This window comes from Callorhinus ursinus, unplaced genomic scaffold (genome assembly GCF_003265705.2).
Source record: "Callorhinus ursinus isolate GAN/ISIS: 27379988/994484 unplaced genomic scaffold, GSC_fseal_2.0 scaffold1, whole genome shotgun sequence".
NCBI lineage: Eukaryota > Metazoa > Chordata > Mammalia > Carnivora > Otariidae > Callorhinus > Callorhinus ursinus.
This window is the reverse complement of record NW_027397063.1, coordinates 49,865,416-49,891,307: the sequence shown is the minus strand read 5'-3', so window position 1 is coordinate 49,891,307 and position 25,892 is coordinate 49,865,416. Positions and strand designations below refer to the sequence as shown.

At 39.5% G+C, this 25,892-nt stretch overlaps 1 protein-coding gene across 1 annotated transcript in view; it reads left to right on the top strand.

Moving 5' to 3' along the window:
• Window positions 1-550: 550 nt before the first annotated feature.
• LOC112819346 (cell surface glycoprotein CD200 receptor 1-like) overlaps window positions 551-25,892 on the top strand; it is a gene marked incomplete at its 5' end in the record, with an annotated part of 39,905 nt that continues 14,563 nt past the window's right edge. Inside the window, 4 exons of the mRNA XM_073893406.1 lie at window positions 551-623; window positions 15,908-15,967; window positions 18,457-18,774; window positions 18,892-19,140. Of these exons, the coding sequence (XP_073749507.1) occupies window positions 551-623; window positions 15,908-15,967; window positions 18,457-18,774; window positions 18,892-19,140 (700 nt within the window). The remainder of the gene's footprint in view (window positions 624-15,907; window positions 15,968-18,456; window positions 18,775-18,891; window positions 19,141-25,892) is intronic.

The following is a 25,892-nucleotide window of genomic DNA, read 5'->3' as shown; positions in this document are numbered from 1 at the left end:
ATGCATAAGTAGACCAAAAGATATGTACAAAACAGAAATGTTCATAGAAGCTTTATTTGTGTTATTCTTGAACTGAAAAATCCAAGTCCACAGCAAAATGGATTAATAAACTATGGCATGGTCAGAACAAAAAGCCACTATATAGGGTTACAAAAATGAACTATGTGAACAGTTTCATTTATATGGAGTTCAAAATCCAAAGTGGTGATAGATGTCAGAGTAGTGTTTCTTTCTGGAGAAGGCTGTTGACAGAGAAGTAGCATGACGGAAACTTCTTGAGTAGCGGAAATGGTCTTATCTTGGTTTTGGAGGTGATTATCTGAATTCATACATATGTAAAAACTCATCAAGCTTTACATTAAAGATTTGTGCATTTTACCATATGTAATTTATGTTTCTCAAAATGCTGCTTTCTAAATAAATTGCTATATAATTTATTTTATCACCTCAGCACTATGGGAGAACCAATGAATTATAAGTATTGTCTTTTTTCGTTTATCGCTCAACAAAACTCAGTGACATTTCCTGTCCATGGCTAGTCAGTGGCTAACCACTCCAAATACATACTCTGGGGAGGAGTTCAGCTTTGAGAGTACTGATCTCTGTCAATATCCTGGTATCTGGTAAGTCTGATGCTGTGACATTTTTAGCAAAATGTAAAGCTGTTTTTCAATAGTGCCAAGGTTGCTCTTTAGCCACTCATAAGATGTTTTAAAATTTGTTTTAGTAGCAGTGATACATTTGTATATTATCCAGCAAACCTTCATATTTACCTTATGTCAATGGTGCACTGACTCGTTGTCTAGCTGAGTCCAGGGTAATACTGGGGGCCCTGGAATGGAGTGAAACCAAACTTGTGTGACTAGAAAAAATGTAGTTTGTCCTCCAGTTTCTTGGTTTGTATTTTTATTGTCTCCTTGAATTCTTATTTTTTGGGCCTTATATTTATTGATGTGTATTATTTTTCTCCTTTGATATTTCTAATATTTCTAGCACACAGGCTAAGAAAGAAACCATGTTTCTATTTGAGGTTGTTATAAAATAAAGGCAAAAAATGAATGGGTAAAATTTGTTTTAGAAAATGAGGATCAGAGAACATAAGAATATATAAATGATAAACAATTATTCGAAGTCACTTTATACAAATGGATCTTAACCCAAAGCATGAATAGGTAGAAGAAATGAGTGGAGTGACTAAAATTAGAGCAGTCTTAGGCCGATGGAAACAAACTTGAATCCATTCTGCGTTTCCTTGAAATCATCCCAAAGAAGTTCCAAAACATTCTTAGAAACAATTGCTTCCACATTTCCATATTATGTCTAGTTAAGGGAGAAGAGAACCAGTTCTTAGAAGAAAGGTGGGACTCTAGGGTGAGGAAAAGGTGAAAGAAATTGGGAGGGAGGAGGGAACATTTGGGAAGAACTCAGAAGACAGTGAATAGCAGATTTGACTCATGAAAAGTTCTAGAGAAATATTTAGATGTGGCAGGAAACAGATGGCAACAAAAAGATGTAATTGAGGAGTGTAATTAAAACCAGTTAATGTAATTGACTCCATTCCCTGTTTTAAGGAGAAATACCACAATATTGATGATGTATTTGATAAAATTAAATATCCATTTATTATAATAAGGGTGTTTTTTTTCATATTTTAGGACTTTTTTTAGGGCAGTTTTATGTTATAGCAAACTTGAGAGGGAGGTTCAGAGATTTCCCATATACCTCCTAACCTCACCTGTGCATAGCCTTTATCTCATTATCAACATCCCCACCAGCCTGTTACATTTGTTATAAGTGATGAACCTATACTGACACACAATTATCACCCAAAGTCCATAGTTTACACACGGTTCATTTTAGGTGTTGTGCATTCAATAGGTTTGAACAAAATATAATGACATATATCCAACACTAAAGAATCATACAGATTGGTTTCTCTGCCCTAAAAGTTCTCTGTGTTCTGTGTATTCATCCTCCCTACCCTCTAAACCATGACAACCACTTGTATTTTTTAGTGTCTCTACAGTGTCTGCCTTTTTCAGAAAATCACAGTTGGAATTGCACAGTATATAGCCTTTCAAGGGTTTTTTTCACTTTGCAATATGTATTACAGTTTCCTCTTAGTCTTTTCATGGCTTGATAGCTCATTCTTTTTAGCACTGAATAATATTCGTGTTTGGGTGCACCTCATTTTATTCAGCCATTTACCTATTGAATGGCATCTTTGTTGCTTCCCAGTGTTGGCAATTATGAATAAAGTTGTTACAAACATCTGGGTACAGGTTTTTGTAGCATTTTGCATTCCCACTGCCAATCACTGAGTCCATATTGCTTCACATCCTTGACAGCATTTGATGTTATTAGTGGTCTAGATTTTGGCCATTCCTTGTATTATTGCTGTCACTCATTTCAATTGTATATAAATATACTCTATCCAATTAAACATAGATAAGTATTTTTCTATTTGTATATATTTTATAATATATTTATGTTATATGTATATCCAAAGAATTATGTTATGTTATGTATATCCAAAGAATACATCGTTGCTATTATTATTTTGAATACACTGTTATCTGTTAAATCAATTAAGAATACGAAAAATAAAGAAAGAAAGAAGAAGAAAAATAAAAGTTTTTATTTTACCTTCACTTATTCATTCTCCAATACTCTTCTTTCTTTATGTAGATCTGAGTTTCTGACTTACATTATTTCTTTCCCTGAAGTCAACATTTCTTGCAAGGCAGGTCCACTGGAATCAACTGACCTCAATTTTTGTTTGTTTGAGAAAGACTTTCATTTCTCCATCCCTTTAGAAGGGGAAGATAATTTTCTAGGATACAGAATTCTAGGGTGGTGGGGTCTTTTCCTACTAACATTTTAAATATTTTACTTCATTCTTTTTCATTGCCTGGTTTCCTAGAATAAGTTGGATATAATTCTCATCTTTGTTCCTCTATGTTTTGTTTTTCCTGCCTTTTTTCAAATGTTCTTCTTTATCTTTGATTTTCTGTAGTTTTAATTAATATGACAGGTCTAAGCTTTTTTGGCATTTATTCTGCTTGGTGTTCTCCAAGCTTCCTAGAACTTTGGTTTGGTATCTGAGAGTAACTTGGGGGAAATTCTCAGTCATTGCTTCAAATATTTCTTCCGTTCCTTTCTCTCTTTTCCTTCTGATTTTTCCATTACATGTGTTTACATGTTTTCATAGTTGTCCCATAGTCCTTGGATATGCAGTTCTTTTTTTTTTTTTAACTGTTTGTCCTCTTTGCTCTTCAGTTTTGGAGGTTTCTATTGATATATTCTCTAGCTTAGAGATTCTTTCCTCAGTCATATCCCATCTATTAATAAACTCATCAAAGACATTCTTCATTTCTGTTACAGTATTTTTGATTTAATTTTGTCAACTTTGCCTCATGTATTTTGAAGCTCTTATTAGGTATATGGGCATATCTTGTTTTATTGTGTTTCACTTTATTGCACTTTGCAGATATTGTGTTTTTTAGTAAATGAAGATTTGTGGCAACCTTGAATGGAGGGTACCAGCACTGTTTTTCCAACAGCCTTTGTTCACTTTACCTCTCTGTTACATTTTGGTAATTCTTACAATATTTGAAACTTTGTTATTATATTTGTTATGGTGATCTGTGGTCAGTGATCTTTATGTTACTATTGTAATTGTTTCACACTGTCACTAAGCATGCTCATAGAAGATGGTAAATTAAGTGATACGTGTGTGTGTTCTGGTTCTTCCACTGACTGGTCATTCCCCGCTCTCTCTCTCCCTTTCCTTGGGCCTCCCTCTTCTCTGGGACACAACAATTTTGAAATTAGGCCAGTTAAAAACCTCACAATGGCCTCTAAGTGTTCAAGTGAAAGGAGGAGTCACATATTTCTCACTAAATCAAAAGTTAGAAATGATTAAGCTTCGTGAGGAAGACATGTCGCTATTTGTGCTTCTTGTGCCAAGAAGTTAGCTAAGTTGTGAATGTGAAGGAAAAATTCTTGGAGGAAATTAAAAGCACTACTCTAGTGAACACACTAATGATAAGAAAGTAAGAGAGCCTTATTGCTGCTAAGGAGAGAGTTTCAGTGGTCTGGAAAGAAGACCAAACCAGGTACAACATTTCCCTAAATCAAAGCCTAATCTAGAGTAAGGCACTAATTTTCTTTGATTCTGTGGAGGCAGAGAGAGTTGAGGAAGCTGCAGAAGAAAAGTGGGAAGCTAGCAGAGGTTGGTTCATGAGGTTTAAGGAAAGAAGCCGTCCCCATAACCTAGAGGTACAAAGGGGAAGCAGCAAAAGCTGATGTAGAAGTTATAGCAAGTTATCCAGAAGATCTAGCTAAGATAATTCATGAAGGCAACTACACTAAACAATAATTTTTTTTATGGAGATAAAACTGCTTTATATTGGAAGAAGTCATCTAGAACTTTCTGAAATTCTCCCTTTCTCATATCCTGTATGTTTGTTTTTCATTCTAGTTTTCCAGTTTGAATAAGGAGACAATGAGTATATTGAACTCTGTTGTGTTCTACTAATCTACCCAGGGTTTTTGGGAGGATAGATGAGGCATATATATATATATATATATATATATATATATATATATATATATTAATTGTTCTTTTATTTCTTTAAACATCCTCAATGCATTTAATTTATACCCTATATTCAATAATTCCAAACACTGAAGTAAAAGTACATTATCGAGGGGCACCTGGGTGGCACAGTCATTAAGCGTCTGACTCTTGGTTTTGGCTCAGGTCATAATCTCTCTGTGGTGGGATCGAGCCCCATGTTGGGCTCTGTACTCAGTATGGGGTCTGCTTCAGATTCTTTCTCCCTCCCTCTCTGCCCTTTCCCCATCAAAAAAAAATTTTTTTTAAATCTTAAAAAGGTGCATTATCTGATTTTATGGTTTGCTTTCTTTCCCCTGGTTTCATAATTTTGGAATATGAGCTCATAATTGTGTTGGTTTGAGTCTGAGAACTGGTTTGAGGTTAGAAACCTCGTGAAGGATCATCATTTTCCATTATGGCAACTAACCTGAGTCTTTACTCACTGCTATGGACTGAATGTGTCTTCCAAAATTCATATGTTGGAACCTAATCTCCAAGGTGATGGTATTTGGAGATGGAAACTTTGGGAATTAATTAGGTCATTATGGTGGAGCTTTCAGATTAGTACCCTTATATGAAGAGAACCAGGAGAGCTTGTTTTCTTTATTTCTCTCTCCCTCTGGCCCTCCCATGTGAGAATATAGTGAGAAGGCCACTGTCTACAAGCCAGGAAGTGGGCTTTCACTGGATACCATATCTGCCACTGCTTTCATCTTAGACTTCCCAGCCCCTAGAACCGTGAGAAAAAATATTTGTTATCTAAGCCACTCTATGGTATTTTTTTTTAAGATTTTATTTATTTATTTGACAGAGAGAGAGACAGTGAGAGAGGGAACACAAGCAGGCAGAGTGTAAGAGGGAGAAGCAGGCTTCCCGCTGAGCAGGGAGCCCGATGCGGGTCTCGATCCCAGGAAGCTGGGATCATGACCTGAGCCGAAGGCAGACGCTCAACGTTGCAAAGGGCAAAACTAAGACACTCATTTACCCTTAATTTGGTTATATAGGGCAAACCATACCCATAAATGGCAGGATTTCAGAATTCTGTCTGTTTTTGTGGGATTGAGAGGAGACACATAATCCTAAGACTTTCACCTTAAGGATCCAGGAGAATGGAGAAGGTGTGTGTCCTTAGGAAAGGTCTGAGAGACCCCCCAGAATCTCTAGCTGGGCTTACAGGTGAAGATCTTTTTCTGAAGTAGCCAGTCAGTAAAACTGGGTGAAATGACAGCCTCTAGAAATGTGAAGACTTAAAATTAATTAATTAAAATTAATTCTAAAGGGAGCTCTTCAAATTGTTATTAAAGGATGCTAATCAGCATAGTGAAGACATATAGACAACAAAACACACTGATAAAGGCAAATATGTAATTGAATTCCCCTGAGCCTAATCTAGATTTGGATGCTTAACTGATTGAGCCACTCAGGCACCCTAACTCTAAGGTATTTTATGTAAGTCTCATAGTAACCACAAAGAAAAACATCTGGTAAATACACAAAAGATATAGAAAAAGAAATTGGGGTGGTGCAAGATGGCGGAGGAGTAGGAGACCTGGATTTCATCTGGTCTCAGGAATTCAGCTGAATAGGGATCAAACCATTCTGAACACCTACGAACTCAACAGGAGATCAAAGAAAAGAATAGCAGCAACTCTCTGAACAGAAAAGTGACCACTTTCTGGAAGGTAGGACGTGCGGAGAAGTGAATCCGAGGCGATATTTTGGAGGATAGATGGTGGGGGAGGGGGCCTCCGTCGGCAGCTTCTGGCAAGTGATAGAGCCACGGAGGACAAAATCGGAACTTTTAGAAGTCGGCTCCGCTGAGGGACATTGCTCCAGTGGCTAAGTGGGGGGTGGAACCCTCGCGGGACAGTGGGGTCTCAGGACCCTCAGGGTCACAGAAAGACCGGGGGTGCCTGAGTGTGGCAGAGCTTCCAGATATCAGAACGGGGAAGCCAGCTGCAGAGACAGAGCCGAGGCGCGGGCTCTCAGCTCGGGGTTGCCATAAACCGTGATCCGTGGCACAATTGGGCCACTGCTTCTCCAGCAGGGACCCAATAAGTGGCAGATCCGGGGACATCCCCTTCCTCCCCCGGGAGAAGCGGCGCGGGAGCGCACCGCAGGGATCTGCTGGGTTTGGAGACTCCACACGGGGTCGTGAGCCAGAGATAGAAACGCTTGGTCACAGGCCGGGTGAGCACGGAGTGCGGCGGGAGACCAGGGAGACAGGAGTGATTGACTGCTTCTCTCTGGGGGCTCACTGAGGAGCGGGGCCCCGAGTTCTTAGCTCCTCTGGGGCAGAGATTGGGAAGCCGCCATTTTCACTCTTGTACTCCAAAGCCGATTGGAAAACTTGCAGGGAACAAAAGCTCCCGAGAGCAAACCCCAGCAGATTACTTAGCCCGGCCCTTGGCAAGGGTGGGGCAATTCCGCCTGCAGCAAAGACATTTGGGAACCACGGCAACAGGCCCCTCTCCTAGAAGACCAGCAGGAACAGCCAGCCAAGACCAAGTTTACCCATCAATGAGAACGGCAGAACTCCAGCGCTAGGGGAATACTGCACATAGAATTCATGGCTTTTTTACCATGATTAGTCTTTCAAAGTTAATTTTTTTCTTAACCGTCTTTTTTTTTTTTGAATTTTTCTTTTTCCCTTTTTCAACCAACATCTTATCAATCCCTTTTTTAAAAAAACATTTTTGTTTTTCATTTTTAGAGTCATATTCTATCCCTTCATAGTAGTTACCCTTATTTTTGGCATGTATATATAAGTTGTTCTCTCATTAAAATTTTGAGATACAGTTTCTTCTAACAGATCAATGTTAGAATTGTTAGAATGTTAGAATGTTATGGCTTTGTTCTGGTCTCCTGCCTGATCACATTCTCTCCCTTTTTATTCCTTTTTTTTTTTTAAATCCTCTTCTTTCTTTTTTTCAAACAACTTCTTACCAATTCCTTTTATAAAATCTTTTATAATTTTCATCTTTACAGCCATATTCCATCCCTTCATCATATTAACTCTTATTTTTGTACATATATAAGTTTTTCTTTCTTTAAATTTTTGGGAGGCACTTTCTTCTAACAGACCAAAATACATGAAAAATATAGTGTGTGGCACCGATCTATGCACCAGCCTGATCATATTTGATCATATTCTGTTTTTGTTTGTTTTTCTCTTTTTCTTTTTCTTTTTTCTTTCTTTCCCTTTCTTTTCCCCTGGTTTTGGGTCTCTTCTGATTTGTTTAGCACATATTTTTCTGGGGTTGTTGTTACCCTGTTAGCATTTTGTTCTCTCATTCAACTATTCTCCTCTGGACAAAATGACAAGACAGAAAAAATCACCTCAACGAAAAGAACAAGAGGCTGTACCAACTACCAGGGACCTACTCAATATGGACATTAGTACGATGTCAGAACTAGAGTTCAGAATGATGATTTTAAAGATACTAGCTGGGCTTGAAAAAAAACATGGAAGTTATTAGAGAAACCCTTTCTGGAGAAATAAAAGAACTAAAATCTAACCAAGTCGAAATCAAAAAGGCTATTAATGAGGTGCAATCAAAAATGGAGGCTCTAACTACTAGGATAAATGAAGCAAGAGAGAGAATTAATGATATAGAAGACCAAATGATGGAAAATAAAGAAGCTGAGAAAAAGAGAGATAAACAACTACAGGATCATGAGGGCAGAATTTGAGAGATAAGTGATACCATAAGACAAAACAACATTAGAATAATTGGGATTCCAGAAGAAGAAGAAAGAGAGAGAGGGGTAGAAGGTATATTGGAGCAAATTATAGCAGAGAACTTCCCTAATTTGGGGAAGGAAACAGGCATCAAAATCCAGGAGGCACAGAGAACCCCTCTCAAAATCAATAAATATAGGTCGACACCCCGACATCTAATAGTAAAACTTACAAGTCTCAGAGACAAAGAGAAAATCCTGAAAGCAGCTCAGGAGAAGAGATCTGTAACCTACAATGGTAGAAACATTAGATTGGCAACAGACCTATCTACAGAGACCTGGCAGGCCAGAAAGGACTGGGATGATATATTCAGAGCACTAAATGAGAAAAATATGCAGCCAATAATACTATATCCAGCTAGACTGTCATTGAAAATAGAAGGAGAGATAAAAAGCTTCCAGGACAAACAAAAACTTAAAGAATTTGCAAACATGAAACCAGCCCTACAAGAAATATTGAAAGGGGTCCTCTAAGCAAAGAGAGAGCCTAAAAGAAACATAGACCAGAAAGGAACAGAGACAATATACAGTACCAGTCACCTTACAGGGAATACAATGGCGCTAAACTCATATCTTTCATTAGTTACCCTGAATGTAAATGGGCTAAATGCCCCAATCAAAACACACGGGCTATCAGATTGGATAAAAATACAAGACCCATTGATATACTGTCTGCAAGACACTCATTTTACACCCAAAGAAACCCCCAGATTGAAAGTGAAGGGGTGGAAAACCATTTACCATGCTAATGGACACCAAAAGAAAGCTGGGGTGGCAATCCTTATATCAGACAAATTAGATTTTAAACCAAAGACTGTAATAAGAGATGAGGAAGGACACTATATCCTACTTAAAGGGTCTATCCAACAAGAAGATCTAACAATTGTAAATATCTATGCCCCTAACATGGGAGCAGCCAATTATATAAGACAATTAATAACAAAATCAAAGAAACACATCAACAACAATACAATAATAGTGGGGAACTTTAACACCCCACTCACTGAAATGGACAGATCATCTAAGCAAAAGATCAACAAGGAAATAAAGATTTTAAATGACACACTGGACCAAATGGACTTCACAGATATATTCAGAACATTCCATCCCAAAGCAACAGAATACACATTCTTCTCTAGTGCCCATGGAACATTCTCCAGAATAGATCACATCCTAGGTCACAAATCAGGTCTCAACTGGTACCAAAAGACTGGGATCATTCCCTGCATATTTTCAGACCACAGTGCTTTGAAACTAGAACTCAATCACCAGAGGAAAGTCAGAAAGAACTCAAACACATGGAGGTTAAAGAGCATCCTACTAGAGAACAAATGAGTCAACCAGGAAATTAAAGAAGAATTTAAAAAATTCATGAAAACAAATGAAAATGAAAACACAACTGTTGAAAATCTTTGGGATACAGCAAAGGCAGTCCTAAGAGGAAAGTATATAGCAATAAACCTTTCTCAAGAAACAAGAAAGGTCTCAAATACACAACCTAACCCTACACCTAAAGGAGCTGGAGAGAGAACAGCAAATAAAGCTTAAACTGAGCACGAGAAGAGAAATAATAAAGATCAGAGCAGAAATCAATGAAATAGAAACCGAAAGAACAGTAGAACAGATCAACGAAACAAGGAAATGGTTCTTTGAAAGAATCAATAAGATTGATAAACCCCTAGCCAGACTTATCAAAAAGAAAAGAGAAATGACCCAAATCAACAAAATCATGAATGAAAGAGGAGAGATCACAACCAACACCAAAGAAATACAAACAATTATAAGAACATATTACGAGCAACTATATGCCAGCAAATTAGATAATCTGGAAGAAATGCATTCCTAGATGTATCAACTACCAAAACTGAATCAGGAAGAAATAGAAAACCTGAACAGACCTATAAGCACTAAGGAAATTGAAGTAGTAATCAGAAATCTCCCAACAAACAAAAGCCCAGGGCCAGATGGCTTCCCAGGGGAATTCTACCAAACATTTCAAGAAGAATTAATACCTATTCTTCTGAAACTGTTCCAAAAAATAGAAATGGAAGGAAAACTTCCAAACTCATTTTATGAGGCCACCATTACCTTGATCCCAAAACCAGACAAAGACCCCATCAAAAAGGGGAATTACAGACCAATATCCTTGATGAACATGGATGCAAAAATTCTCACCAAAATACTAGCCAATAGGATCCAACAGTACATTAAAAGGATTATTCACCATGACCGAGTGGGATTTATCCCTGGGCTGCAAGGTTGGTTCAACATCCGCAAATCAATCAACGTGATACAATACATTAATAAAAGAAAGAACAAGAACCATATGATCCTCTCAATAGATGCAGAAAAAGCATTTGACAAAGTACAGCATCCTTTTTTGGTCAAAACTCTTCAGAGTATAGGCATAGAGGGTACGTACCTCAATATCATAAAAGCCATCTATTAAAAACCCACAGCGAATATCATTCTCAATGAGGAAAAACCGAGAGCTTCCCCCCTAAGGTCAGGAACACGGCAGGGATGTCCACTATCACCACTGCTATTCAACATAGTATTAGAAGTCCTAGCCATAGCAATCAGACAACAAAAAGAAATCAAAGGCATCCAAATCGGCAAAGAAGAAGTCAAACTCTCACTCTTTGCAGATGATATGATACTTTATGTGAAAAACCCAAAAGACTCCACCCCAAAACTGCTAGAACTCATACAGAAATTCAGTAAAGTGGCAGGATATAAAATCAATGCACAGAAATCAGTGGTATTCCTATACACCAACAACAAGACAGAAGAGAGACAAATTAAGGAGTCGATCCTATTTACAATTACACACTTCAAACCATAAGATATCTAGGAATAAATCTAACCAAAGAGGCAAAGGATCTATACTCAGAAAACTATAAAACACTCATGAAAGAAATTGAGGAAGACACAAAGAAATGGAAAAACGTTCCCTGCTCATGGATTGAAAGAACAAATATTGTGAAGATGTCAATGCTACCTAGAGCAATCTACACATTCAATGCAATCCTCATCAAAATACCATCCACTTTTTCAAAGAAATGGAACAAATAATCCTAAAATTTTATGGAACCAGAAAAGACCTCAAATAGCCAGAGGAATGTTGAAAAAGAAAAGCAAAGCTGGTGGCATCACAATTCTGGACTTCAAGCTCTATTACAAAGCTGTCATCATTAAGACAGTATGGTACTGGCACAAAAACAGACACATAGAACAAAGGAACAGAATAGAGAGCCCAGAAATGGACCCTCAACTCCATGGTCAACTAATCTTTGACAAAGCAGGAAAGAATGTCCAATGGAAAAAGACTGTCTTTTCAACAAATGGTGTTGGGAAAATTGGACAGCCACATGCAGAAGAATGAACCTGGACCATTTCCTTACACCACACACAAAAATAGACTCAAATGGTTGAAAGACCTCAGTGTCAGACAGGAGTACATCAACATCCTAAAGGAGAACACAGGCAGCAACCTCTTCGACTTCAGCCACAGCAACTTCTTCCTAGAAACATCACCAAAGGCAAGGGAAGGAAGGGCAAAAATGAACTAGTGGGACCTCATCAAGATAAAAAGCTTTTGCAGAGCAAAAGAAACAGTCAACAAAATCAAAAGACAACCGACAGAATGGGAGAAGATATTTGCAAATGACATATCAGATAAAGTGCTAGTATCCAAAATCTATAAAGACCTTCTTAAACTCAACACCCAAAGAACAAATGATCCAATCAAGAAATGGGCAGAAGACACGAACAGACATTTTTCCAAAGAAGACATCCAAATGGCCAACAAACACATGAAAAAGTGCTCAACATCGCTCGGCATCAGGGAAATCCAAATCAAAACCTCAATGAGATATCACCTCACACCAGTCAGAATGGCTAAAATTAACAAGTCAGGTAATGACAAATGTTGGCAGGGATGCGGAGAAAGGGGAACCCTCCTACACTGCTGGTGGGAATGCAAGCTGGTGCAGCCACTCTGGAAAACAGTATGGAGGTTCTTCAAAAAGTTGAAAATAGAGATACCATACGGTCTAGCAATTGCACTACTGGGTATTTAACCCAAAGATACAAATGTAGGGATCCGAAGGGCTACGTGCACCCTGATGTTTATAGAAGCAATGTCCACAATGGCCAAAGTGTGGAAAGAGCCATGATGTCCATTGACAGATGAATGGATAAAGATGTGGTATATGTATATAATGGAATATTATGCAGCCATCAAAAAGAATGAAATATTGCCATTTGCAATGACATGGGTGGAACTGGTGAGTATTATGCTGAGCGAAATAAGTCAATCAGAGAAAGACATGTATCATATGACCTCACTGATATGAGGAATTCTTAATCTCAGGAAACAAACTGAGGTTTGCTGGAGTGGTGGGGGTGGGAGGGATGGGGTAGCTGGGTGATAGACATTGGGGAGGGTATGTGCTATGGTGAGCGCTGTGAAGTGTGCAAGACTGTTGAATCACAGATCTGTACCTCTGAAGTAAATAATACATTATATGTTAAAAAAAAGAAGAATAAGATAGTAGGGGGGGAAGAATGAAGGGGGAAATCGGAGGGGGAGATGAACCATGAGAGACTATGGACTCTGAAAAACAAACTGAAGGTTCTAGAGGGGAGGGGGGTAGGAGGATGGGTTAACCTGGTGATGGGTATTAAAGAGGGCATGTACTGAACGGAGCACTGGGTGTTATACGCAAACAATGAATCATGGAACACTACATCAAAAACTAATGATGTATGTATGGTGATTAACATAACATAATAATAAAAAAATGTGCAAAGAAGTTGAATAAACATCTTTCCAAAGACATACAAAGAGCCAACAGGTACATGGAAAGGTACTCAACATCACTAATCATCATGGAAATGAAAATCAAAACTACAATGAGATGTCACCTCATACCTGTTAGAATGGCTATCATCAAAAGGACAAGAAATAACAAATCCTCAGACTGTTGAGAAAAGTGAACCCTCATGAATTATGGTAAGAATGCATATTGGTGCAGCCACTAAGGAAAACAGTATGGAATTTCCTCAAAATCCCCCAAATAGCTACTATATGATTCAGCAATCCCACTTCTGAGTATATATCCAAAGAAAATGGAAACAGGATCTCGAAGAGATATCTGCATTCAAGTTTTGTAGCCAAGAAATGGAAAGAACCTAAGTATCCATCAGTGGCTGAATGGATAAAGAAAATACAGTATTTATATACAGTGGAATATTATCCAGCCATGAGAAAGGACACCCTGCTATTTGCAACAAGATGGATGGACCTTGAGGGGATTATGCTAAGTAAAATAAGTCAGATAGAGAAAGACAAATACTGTATGGTTTCACTTATATGTGGAATTTTAAAAAGCTAAATTAATAGAAACAGATAGTAAAATGGGAGTTCCTAGGGGCTGGGGACTGGGAAAAGAGGGAGATAATGGTCAAAAGTATGAACTTCCAGTTGTGGGACGCCTGGGTGGCTCCATCAGTTGAGCGTCTGCCTTCAGCTCAGGTCATGATCTCAGGGTCCTGGGACTGAGTCCTACGTCGGGCTCCCTGTTCAGCAGGGAGTCTGCTTCTCCCTCTGCCTCTGCCCCTCCCCTCCACTCATGCTTTCACTCTATCAAATAAAAAAATCTTAAAAAAAAAGAAAGAAATCAAAGCATACGCTACAAAAAATCAGCAAATCACAAAGGACAGAAGGAGAGGAGAAAAAGAATAAAGGGACTTCACAGCAATCAGAAAACAATGAACAAAATGGCAATAGTAACTACATATCTACCAATTATCTTAATATAAATGGACTAAATTCTCCAATCAAAAGGTACATAGAGTCTGAACAGATGTAATAATAAGATTCAATAATATGTTACCTACAGGAGACTGACCTCAGCTCTAAGGATACACATAGGCCGAAAGTGAAGGGATGGAAAAAGGTGTTCAATACAAATGAAAACCACAAGAGAATAGGGATAGATATATTAGAGAAAAGAGACTTTAAGTCAAAAACTGTAACTAAAGGCAAAGAAAGTCACTATCTAATGGTAAAAGAGTCAATTCATCAAGAGGATATAACCCTTGTAAATATTTATGCATACAACATCAGAGCACCTAAATACATAAAGCAGATATTAACAGAACTGAAGGAGAGATAGAAAACAATATAGCAGTTGTAGGGAACTGTAATACTCCACATAAAAATGGATAGATCTTTCTAATATAAAATCAATAAGGAAACAGTGCACTTGAACAACATTGTAGACCAAATGGCCTAATCGACATGTACAGAACATTCCTTCCAACAGCAGAACACATTCTTCTCAAGCACACACAGAATATTCCACAGGATAAACCATAGTTTAAGAAAAAAGTTTTTACAAAAATTACTTCAATACAGAATTTTTTTCAGAACCTGGATTTGAAGTACATTAGGACTACTTTGATTGTCAGAAACTCTGTAGAACCCAAGCGAAGGAATGCATGTGGATCTCAGGAATTATGGAATTAGAAACGAGCTAGGTGAGGAGTATCATTCTATATCTTTCTGCTTCTGCTTCATTCTTCCCAAGATGGGTCTATTAATCAGTTCCTCAGAGAAACAGAATAACAGAGAGAGAGAAAGAGGGAAAGAGAGAGGAAGGAGGAGGGAGGAGGAATTGTGGGGGAGAGAGAGATTTATTTTAAAGAATTGGCTCACATGATTGCAGAGCCTTGGCAAGTCCAGAATCTGCAGAGTGGGCCAGCAGCTAGAGACCCAGGAAAGCATAGCAGTTTGAGTCTGAAGGCAGTCTACTATAGAACTCACTTTCCCAGCTGGTCACTTTTTTTCAATCAAGGCCTTCAACTGATTGGACAAGGCTCACCCACAAATGGAAGGTAATTTATTTTATTGAAAGTCTACTCATTTAAATGTTAATCTTATCTAAAAAAATACTTTCACAGAAACATCTAGAATACTGTTTAACTGAATACCTAGGAACCATGTCTAAGCCAGGCTGACGTAAAATTAGCAGTCACAGTAGGAAAAATGGGAGGAGAAAGGGGATGAGCTATTCTTCTCAATCTGGTTCCAAATTCTCCTGAAAGTAATCTCATTTCTGCAGCTGGGTGAGGCCTACCACTGGATTAAACAACTTTAATCCTGGGGGTGGCATCTTGAGAAAGCACTACTCAGCCCAGCTCATGTGAGGTACCCATGATGGACCAATCCACTGTGGCTAGGAAAGAGGTGGAAGCAGAGTTATCTCGGATAAAATGGTTACCAAGTATACAGGATGGTGTCCCATAAATGGGAAATCATTGATTAAGAAATTATAATGTAATTTTGAAGTATTAACATGTTTTTCCACTTGATGGAGTAACTTCTAATTTCTGTTTTGCAAAGCTTTTTGTGGAATTTATTTAGAGTTAACTGATTTTCTGTCATGGTTTCTGTAAGATTTGTGGATACACAGTGGCTTGCACTCCATTTAGGCACCTAAAATTGCTTTCTTTTACTTTTCTTTGAATATTTTCTAGCTACAACAAATAAGTCATCTGTGGAAGGAAAGCAGAGCAAGCTCACACCTCCTGTGGAAGGTAATATGGGTTTTAATTTTTTCTAGAGGCCAGTATTAAAGGGAGGAAGTGTGGAACTTCCTTAGAAGCATAGTTGACGGTCTGGTCAGGGGGCCAGGCTTGAGCCCAGTTGAAGAGTATGGTGATCTGAATGCTGTGGTGTGAGGGACCCTGAGTGACCCCAGTCCTCCTCCCCCAAAGCAGTTCAATTCCATGGGAAGATTATGGAGCTCTCTCTATCAGGCACTGTGCCGGGCTTTGTGGGGAGCACAGAGATGAGCAAGGTGAGCCAGACTGCCAAAGCGCCCTAAAGGGGTTCAGTTTTGTGGGGGAACCCAGAAATAAGCACAGATACCCTATAAAACAGAGGAGATAAGCCCTCACATCAGGTGTGCCGGGAATGTAGAGGAGGGAGAGAGAGCACCAAAGCCTGAGAAGGCCTCAAGGAGGATGCAGCATGTGAATTGGCTCTTGAAGGAAGAGGAGGGTTTTCATAGACAGAGGGTACTGTGTAGGCATCCCAGACTGCAAGAACCATTGAGGGAAGACCTAGATAGGCACTTGGGCTTGCTGTTTCCTTTTTGAAGTGTGGGGGCGACACAGGGATGATAAGCTTGCCAAGGTGAGTCAGTGTGAAAAAGAGGGCTTTCAAAGCCAGTACAAAGACATGTAAGTGTTGTCTTCAGGCAGTGAGAGATCTCTGAAGGGTGTCGGAGTGGAGAGGCTCACCCCTGTGTTACAGAATCATGTACCTGGCTGCAAGGTAAGGTATGAGGTGAGGAGAGGAGAATTTTGACAGAGAGACAGATGGGAGGAGGCTTCTGTAGTGGTCCAGGTGTGTCGTGATAGGGTCTTAAACTAGGGTAAGGCAGTGAGAACAGAAAGGAAAAGGGATTTGTGTGCAGAAGGCTGCAGAGGCTGGGGGGGAGTCATAGACACTGCAGGTGAAGGGGGATTGCTGGAGGGTCATAGAGCAGAGCAAGCTGAAAGAACAGAGACTACCCATGGTGCTTGGGATCCTCACTGATGGAGCTACTTCACTGGAGACTGTGCCCTTGTTAAAATGCATATGTTTAATTGATCAGCTCGTAGGTTCCTTTAAAATAATAGAGTCAGATCTTGAGAATAAGTATCAGGCAAAATATTAAAGCCTTAGACTGTTCACAGGCTGAAGTACAAACAGAACACTCACAACATGTTCCTCACCAGCCTCTTCTCTTTCTGCGGTCATCTTCAGCATCCTGGCCTTGGGCACATGTGTGCTCACCCACACCCACCCCTAGCTGTTCTCCAAGCAGCTGTGTTGCTGCTGGCCTCTGAGCCTTGGCCAAGTTGCCTAGGGTGGGGAGCCACCTGCAGTGGTAGGAGGAGCATGGTTTTAACTGCCCCTCAGATCTGCTCTAAAATCCACCCCCACTTGCTTCCTGCAGTTGTGGGATCTTGATTTGGCTGTGAAATGCAAGATCTTGAGTCCATCACAGAGGAGGCAAGTGACACCAAAAGAGGAGAGGAGAGATCTCACATACAGAGTTTCGCACAACGAGGTTCACCCACATAACAGCTTAGCCCGTCACAGCTGGTTCTGCTCACGTTAAAGTGATGAGCTCCCTGCCACACGTCTGCGTTACAGTACGTGGTACCTGATGCCCCTAATCCTCTCTCAGCAAAGCCCTCCCAGTCATGGATGCATTATGTGTATTTATGGGAGAGCTGAAGCTTCTAGACTGGAGAAAAATCATAGGTTGCAGGGCGTAATTTTTACACTAAATGGGCAAAAGCAGTGAACTTCTTCATTTAATCCTCATAATTAGGTAGAATGTCTAGAACCAACATCTGTGAGCAAATTCATAGTGGGACTGTTTGGCAGTATATGTGTGACTCAATAGGAAGGAAGGAAAATCTGTTGCTTTTACTGACTTTGTGATTCTCCAAATAAAAAGTAGCTTAAAAAAGTCCAGTTTGTTCAACCTGAATGCCATCTTATGCTTTTTATTTATGTTTGTCCGAAGTGGCACCCTTCGGGATAGGCATTTCATTCTGATAGTACTGATTTAGTCTCTCTGACCAAAACATAGGAGGAGAAAACCACATCATCAATTTTTCCACTTTCTGTCCTGAGGAGAACCAGTTATAAGATAAATCTAATAATTTCTGCTACCAAAAGATTAGATTTAGATGACGTTGTCCTTTAATTTAAATTGTGTTTTCTTGTTTGTTTTATACAGAACTTCTGAAGTGATTTTAGACCCTTAAAATATTTCTCATATATATATAATAAATATAGTTTATCTAATAACACAGAACATGAGAAAATGCTTTCATCTTTGGATTAGGTTTAATGTGCTATATATTTTGGTTCATATTTAATTTTTTATGTAGGCCTAATATTTTGGGATAGGATCACCAGCAAAGTCATGTTCTAGTACTACTTTATGTGCTATGTTGGGGAAAATTGAACACCTGAAGTTTTTTATCAAGCTTTTCTTTTCTTCCTCCTTGTGTGTGTCCAGCTAACACTTCTCGGTCTGCACCTGTGGCGACAAAGGCTGTGCTCACTTGCCCTTCTGTCAGCTTAACAAATGTGCTGATAATAAGGTGGGAAATAAACCTCCGAGACAAGCCTTCCTGCATCAGAGCCTACAGGAGAGATAACAATGAGACCAGTGAAAGAAACTGTACCGACGAGAGAATATCCTGGGAGTCCAGACCCGATCAGAATCCTGCCCTTCAGATTGATCCCGTGGCCACCACTCATGATGGATATTACAGGTGTGAAGTGGCCGCACCTGATGGGAATTTCGGTCTTGGATATCACCTCCAAGTGTTAGGTAAGGTGCATGACATATTGGGGTACGTCAGAGAAGCAGATCTGGGACTGAACCAAATCTCTCTCTATTCCATACCCCACGTGTTAAGCCTGAAGCACTTCCCCTGCATCTTTGCAGTGCCCCCCGAGGTGACCCTGTTTCGAGGCAGCAATGGAACCCTCGTGTGCAGGGCAGCTGCAGGGAAGCCAGCTGCACAGATCTCCTGGACCCCAGGGGGAGACTGTCACACTGCGGAACAACAGTTGGGCAATGGCACAGTGACCGTCCTGAGTACATGCCGCTGGGAGGACCGCCAGGTGTCTAACGTGTCCTGCTCTGTCTCCCACGTGACCGGCAACAAGACTCTGTCCTTTGAGCTGAATCCAGGTTAGTAATTCCGGTTTTTGCTTGATATGTTCATTCTTTCAGAGAAGTTACAGAAGAATGAAACAGGAGTGTGCAGAGAATTTCTCTCAAGCATAATCTCCCCACCCTCTTTTTTATGTCCTTCTCCTCCCCCATTAAGAGTTATGTCCAGAAGAATAATGCAGAAGTTTGTTTTCAATAAGCCATATTTTACAGCAAAGTTTATTATTTAATAAAGTAAAATGAAAAATAATTTAATAATTTAATGGCTACTCTATACTAGTAGTAAGTTGGCTTGAGTAGTATACTTTTAAATTAATACTTCTGGTTTTGGGAAAAGGCTAAATTGTATTTTTAAAGAAATCTTTGTGCTTTTATTTTTATTTATTTGTTTATTTTTAGATATATATATTTAATTTTTAAAATTTTATTATGTTATGTTAGTCACCATAAAATACTCAGGAAAGGATTCTGCATTCTGCATCAGTTGAGAGGACCATATTGTTCTCTCTCCTCTTACTAATGTGTTCTATCACATTGATTGATTTGCAAATTTTGAACCACCCTTGCATTCTGGGGATACATCCCGCTTGGTCGTGGTGGATGATCCTTTTAATGAATTGTTGGATCCTATTAGCTAGGATTTTGTTGAGGATTTTGGAATCCATATTCATCAGGGAGAATTCTCCTTTTTGATGGGGTCTTTGCCTGGTTTGGGGATTTAGGTAATGCTGGCCTCATAGAATGAGTTTGGAAGTTTTCCTTCTGTTTCTATTTTTGAAACAGCTTTAGGTAGATAGGTATTATTTTTTTTTATTTCTTCTTTGAATGTTTGGTAGAATTCCCCAGGGAATTGATCAGGCCCTGGACTCTTGTTTTTTGGAGGTTTTTAATCACTGCTTCAATCTCGTTACTGGTTATTGGGCAATTCAGATTGTCAATTTCTTCCTGTTCCAGTCTTGGCAGCTTATAGGTTTCCAGAAAGGCATTCATTTCATCCAGATTGCTCAGTTTATTGGCATATAGTTGTTGATAATAATTTCTAATAATTGTTTCCTTGGTGTTAGTCGTGATCTCTCCCCTTTCATTCATAATTTTATTAATTTGGGTCCTTTCTCTTTTCTTTTGGATGTCTGGCCAGTGGTTAATTTATCTTATTAATTCTTTCAAAGAACCAACTTCTAGTTTTATTGATCTTATCTTCTGTGCTTCTGGTTTCTAATTCATTGATCTCTGTTCTAATGTTAATTATTTCTCTTCTAATGCGTGGCTTAGGCATCGTTTGTTGCTTTTTCTCTAGTTCTTTAAGATGTAGAGTTAGTTGGTGAATTCGGGATTTTTCTGTTTTTTTGAGTGAGGCTTGGATGGCTATGTATTTCCCCCTTAGGACCGCCTTTGCAGTATCCCATAGGTTTTGGACCGACCTGTTTTCATTCTCATTGATTTCCATGAATTGTTTAAGTTCTTCTTTGATTTCCTGGTTGACCCAAACATTCTTGAGCAGAGTGGTCTTTAGCTTCCAAGTGTTTGAATTTCTGCCAAATTTTTTCTTGTGATTGAGTTCCAGTTTTAAAGCACTGTGGTCTGAGAATATGCAGGGAATAATCTCAGTCTTTTGCTATTGGTTGAGACCTGATTTGTGACCCAGTATGTGGTCTATTCTGGAGAAAGTTCCATGTGCGCTCGAGAAGAATGAGTATTCTGTTGTTTTAGGGTGGAATGTTCTGTAAATATGAGGTCCAGTGTATCATTCAAAACTCTTGTTTCCTTTTGATTTTCTGCTTAGATGATCTGTCCATTGCTGAGAGTGGAGTATTGAGGTCTCCTACGATTAACGTATTGTTATCAATATGACTCTTTATTTTGGTTAACAGTTTGCTTATGTAGATGGCTGCTCCCATGTTGGGGGCATAGATATTTACAATTGTTAGATCTTCTTGTTGGATAGACCCTTTAAGAATGATATAGTGTCCTTCTGTGTCTCTAACTACAGACTTTGGTTTAAAATCTAATTTGTCTGATATAAGAATTGCTACCCCCGCTTTCTTTTGAGGTCCGCTGGCATGGAAGATGGATCTCCATCCCTTCACTTTCAGTCTGGATGTATCTTTAGGTTCAAAATGAGTCTCTTGTAGACAGCATATGGATGGGCCCTGTCTTTTCATCCAATCTGCAACCCTGTGCCGTTTTATGGGAGCATTTAGGCCATTCACATTGAGAGCGATTATTGAAAGATATGAATTAATTGTCATCATGTTGCCTGTGAAGACGTTGTTTTCATATATTATCCCTGTAAATTTCTGTTGTGTATCACTCTTGGGGTCTTTCTCCTTTCATAGAACCCCCCTTAATATTTCTTGCAGGGCCAGCTTAGTGGTCACATGTTCTTTCAGTTTCTGCCAGTCTTGGAAGCCCTGCATCTCTCCATCCATTCTAAATGACAGCCTTGCCAGATAAAGTATTCTTGGCTGCATGTTCTCTCATTTAGTACCCTGAATATGTCTTGCCAGGCCTTTCTGGCTTGCCAGGTCTCTGTGGATAGATCTGACATTATTCTGATGTTCCTCCCTCTTTACATAAGGAATCTCTTCCCCCTAACTGCCCTTAAGATGGTTTCCTTGGTTCTAAAATTTGCGAGTTTTACTATTACATGACGGGTTGTTGGCCTGTTTTCCTTGATCTTGGGAGGGGTCCTCTCTGCCTCTAGAACACGAATGTTTGTTTCATTCCCCGGATTAGGAAAGTTCTCAGCTATGATTTGCTCAAATATATCTTCTAGTCCTCTCTCTCTCTCCACTTCCTCCGGGATTCCAATAATTCTGACACTGGAATGCTTCATGGTGTCACTTATTTCTCTGATTCTATTTTCATAGATTCTGAGTTGTTTTTCCCTGGCCTCCTCTTTTCCCTTTTTATCTATTAAATTGTCTTCCAGGTCACTGATTCATTCTTCTGCCTCATTTACCCTAGCTGTTAGATTATCTAGATTAGATTGGATCTCATTGATAGCATTTTTAAGTTCTGCCAATTCAGCTTTTGTTTCTGCCCTCAGAGACTCTATGTTGCCATTAATTGATTTCTCCATTCTAGCTATTGTCTTCACAATTGCTAGCCTGAATTTCCATCTCCGACATCTTGGTTATATCTGCATCCATTTGTAAATCTGCAGCATAAGTCATAATCTCTGAGTCTTTTCTATTTTGAGGGTTCCTCCTCCTAGTCATTCTGTTGATGGGTGGTTGAGGGAATGTATAGAGTCCAAATTATTGACCACAACCCAAGGAGGAGGCACCTGTATTCTAGGGACCTTAGGGTTACTGGCCTCTTGTTTTCCCAGCCTGTCTTCTGGGGGAGGGGCCTGCCACACTGTTACTCAGGCAACCCTGTTTGGGCAGAGTTGACCTGCCCCCCTGTGGTGGGGGATGGGCTCAGTGGGAACCAGTTTTGGGGGCTTTTGTTCTCTGGTGGCTTTCCGCATCTCTTCTGCGAGTCAGAGCAGAAGAGACCATTTCCAACCCTTTGCCTCAGAGCAGAGAGATCGTAGTCTGTTCTTCAGTGAGCTCTCCAGGCCACACCATCTCTCTTTCTGTCTGCGCTGCTATAAACTGCAGCAGCCTGGGTTGTGCTCCCCTCCGCAGCGCTCCCAGTCCTGCCTCCAGGTTGGAGCAGGTCTCTGCCCTTTGTGCTTCTAAAAGCACCAGCCGTTCCCCATTCACATTCGGGATCCCGCCGTTCCAGGTTTCCATCCAGGGGGCTGCCCCAAAGTCCTTTCCCTGCCGCTGCCAGTCTGCAAGTCTGTGCTCTGTCCCCAGCGTGGGAGGTTGTCACTCACTGGCTGTGTAGGATCCCCACCGCCAGGCTCCCTCCCACTCCCCTTCAATATCTGCCCTCGGAATCATGGCTCCCCGCTTCATACCTTGAAACCAAGTGCCTGCAATATTCTATTTGTAGAGATCCAGATCTTCTTACATCTCAGGCTGGTTTCGTGGGTGCTCAGAGTGGTCTGGTAGATATCCAACTCAATTCCGGGGACCAGTTGGAATAGGGTCCCCTACTCCTCCGCCATCTTTTCTCCTTCGAAATCTTTGTGCTTTTAGAAGGATCAAGTCACTCATAAGTTTTCTTCACAGATTTTTAGTTTGGTGGGATTTTCTTCTCCTGGTTCTTCCTAGAATTTCTTAGCTATATTATAGTAACCTCTATGCTTGATTTAAACTTTACTCTTTTCTATATATGTAGAAATATATAGAAAATATATGTATTTATTGTTAAATATATGTATTTATTGTTAATTATGATTAAGCTCACTGACAAAATTTTAAAAAACCATCTTTTTAAATTTAAATCCAGTTTATTTTTATTTATATTTATTTTTATATGTATTTATTATTTATGTATTTATTTATCTATTTATTAGCTATCTATTTATTTATTTATTTGACAGAGAGAGAGAGAGAACACAAGCAAGGGCAGTGGCAGGCAGAGGGAGAGGAAGAAGCAGGCTCCCCACCGAGCAGGTTGTCAGATGCAGGGCTTGATCCCAGGACCCTGGGATTAAGGCAGATGCTTAACCGACTGAGCCACCCAGGTGCCCCTAAATCCAATTTATTAACATATAGTGTATTATTAGTTTCAGAGGTAGAGTTCAGTGATTCATCAGTCTTATATAACACCCAGTGCTCATTATATACATGCCCTCCTTAACACCCATCACCCAGTTACCCCATCCCCCTACCCTCCTCTCCTCTAGCAGCTCTGTTTGTTTCCTATGATTAAGAGTTCTTATGGTAGAAAAACCCCTCTTAATCCTACTTTCCACATGGTCAAATTTATTGGGTAATCCATCGGTTCTATTTTTTTTTTTTCCTTGAAGAAATCCTTCTTGAGTTTTACAACCTCTTGTTCTAATTTGGCCTGGGGAGTCACTAGACCTGCTGCACAACTATTGTCCTGGGCACTCTTTCTCACAGTGCTCTGCTTGATTCCATGTCTGTTTAATCTGAGTTCCTTCTACCTTCCAGACATTTGCTAGTTTTATCTCTTTATGTATGAGGCTTTCCTTAACTCATTGGTATCCTTGGCTAACCATTCATTTCAAGCATTGAGCATTCAAAATGAACTGATTGGATGCTATGTTATCTGTGGGTGATCTTGTCATCTAGTTAGCTTCAAGGAGGTAAATGAAAAAAATTAAATATGGATTCTTTAGTTATTTAAAGGACTTTTCTCTGGGACTTCTTAGGTTCTGCAGAAAATAATTCTCCAGTCTATTGTCTTAGAGGGATAATCCTGACTATTAGTGTTATGAGAGTAGGGAAGAAGAGGAGTGTGTATGTGTGTGTGTGTGTGTGTGTGAGAGAGAGAGAGAGAGAGAGAGAGAGAGACTGTTCAGAACTCAGACTTTTCTTTAACACCTCTCTTCAGTGTGGTACTTCCTCTCCACCTTCCATTATGTCTGGATCCTTGACTCTGGAATCTCTGCAGTTTACCTTTTCTGGTCAAACTTCCTGTTTCCTACGGTTTGAGGAAGGTGAAGTGACCTGGCTGCACAGGGTGGGAGTGGACTTGGCAGCCTACCTCTTCTTAATACAGACCTTCAAAGAAGCTTCCAACTTTTAGCTCACAGTTCACCCCCTCCACTTGCCCCTTTTTTATATATTTACCCTTCCTATTCTAAAGTCTTCTTGGTGTTCTATGGGCACCAAGATTCTTACTTATTTCTACCTTAAATTATTTGCCACCTTCTGTTCATTTTTCATTTATAATGAAATGAAATAAGTTGAAATAGTTTGAAAATAAGTTGAAAATTTTTATCTGCTCATCTTATCCATGTTCTTTGTCTTTGCAAGTCTATATGGAAAAAATTTTCCTACTGATAATTTAGTAAAGTTTAAGAAGGGAGAGGAGAAAAACCCATTTCTTTAAACCACCATTTTCTAATATCCATTATTAAAGTGATTTTTAAAAAAGATTTTAGCATTATTTACTGAGGAGAGTAACTGTGCCTTACTTATGTATGCAATTTGACTATCCAGTATTACAATAAGATGTCATGTTTATGGATGCTCAGACTTGAAGGGACTGTCTCATTCACTCTCAGCCAGTGCTGGGGTCACCTCCCTCTCTTCCTTGCAGGGCAGATCCTCAGCCTCTATGGCTATACTTCCAAAGAAAGAGAGTGCATTAATTTGCAAGAAAGGGTTTCAAAACAATATTATTGGTTTTAAATGTAATTTTTTTTCAAATAAAAGAGAAACACAATGTTTAAAAAACAAACTGTTGAAGGAATGTGAAGGGACAGGATGCCAGCCTACTTAGCCTCCACTTACTTCCCTCTGCTGCCCTCAGCCCCATTCAGGGCACAGCAGGAAGAAGGTCTTAGAACCACTGCCTCTTAAAATGGATGAAAGACCTAAATGTGAGACAGGAATCCATTAAAATCCTAGAGGAGAACACAGATAGCAACCTCTTTGACCTTGGCCACAGCAACTTCTTCCTGGACACATCTCCAAGGCAAGGGAAACAAAACTGAACTACTGGAACTTAATCAGGATAAAATGTTTTTGCACAGCAAAGGAAATAGTCAACAAAACCAAAAGACAACTGCCAGAAGGGGAGGTGATATTTGCAAATGATTTATCAGATAAAGGACTAGTATACAAAATCTATAAAGAGCTTATGAAACTCAACACCCAAAAAACAAAAAAATCCAATCAAGAAATGGGCAGAAGACATGAACATACATTTCTCCAAAAAAGACATAAAAATGGCCA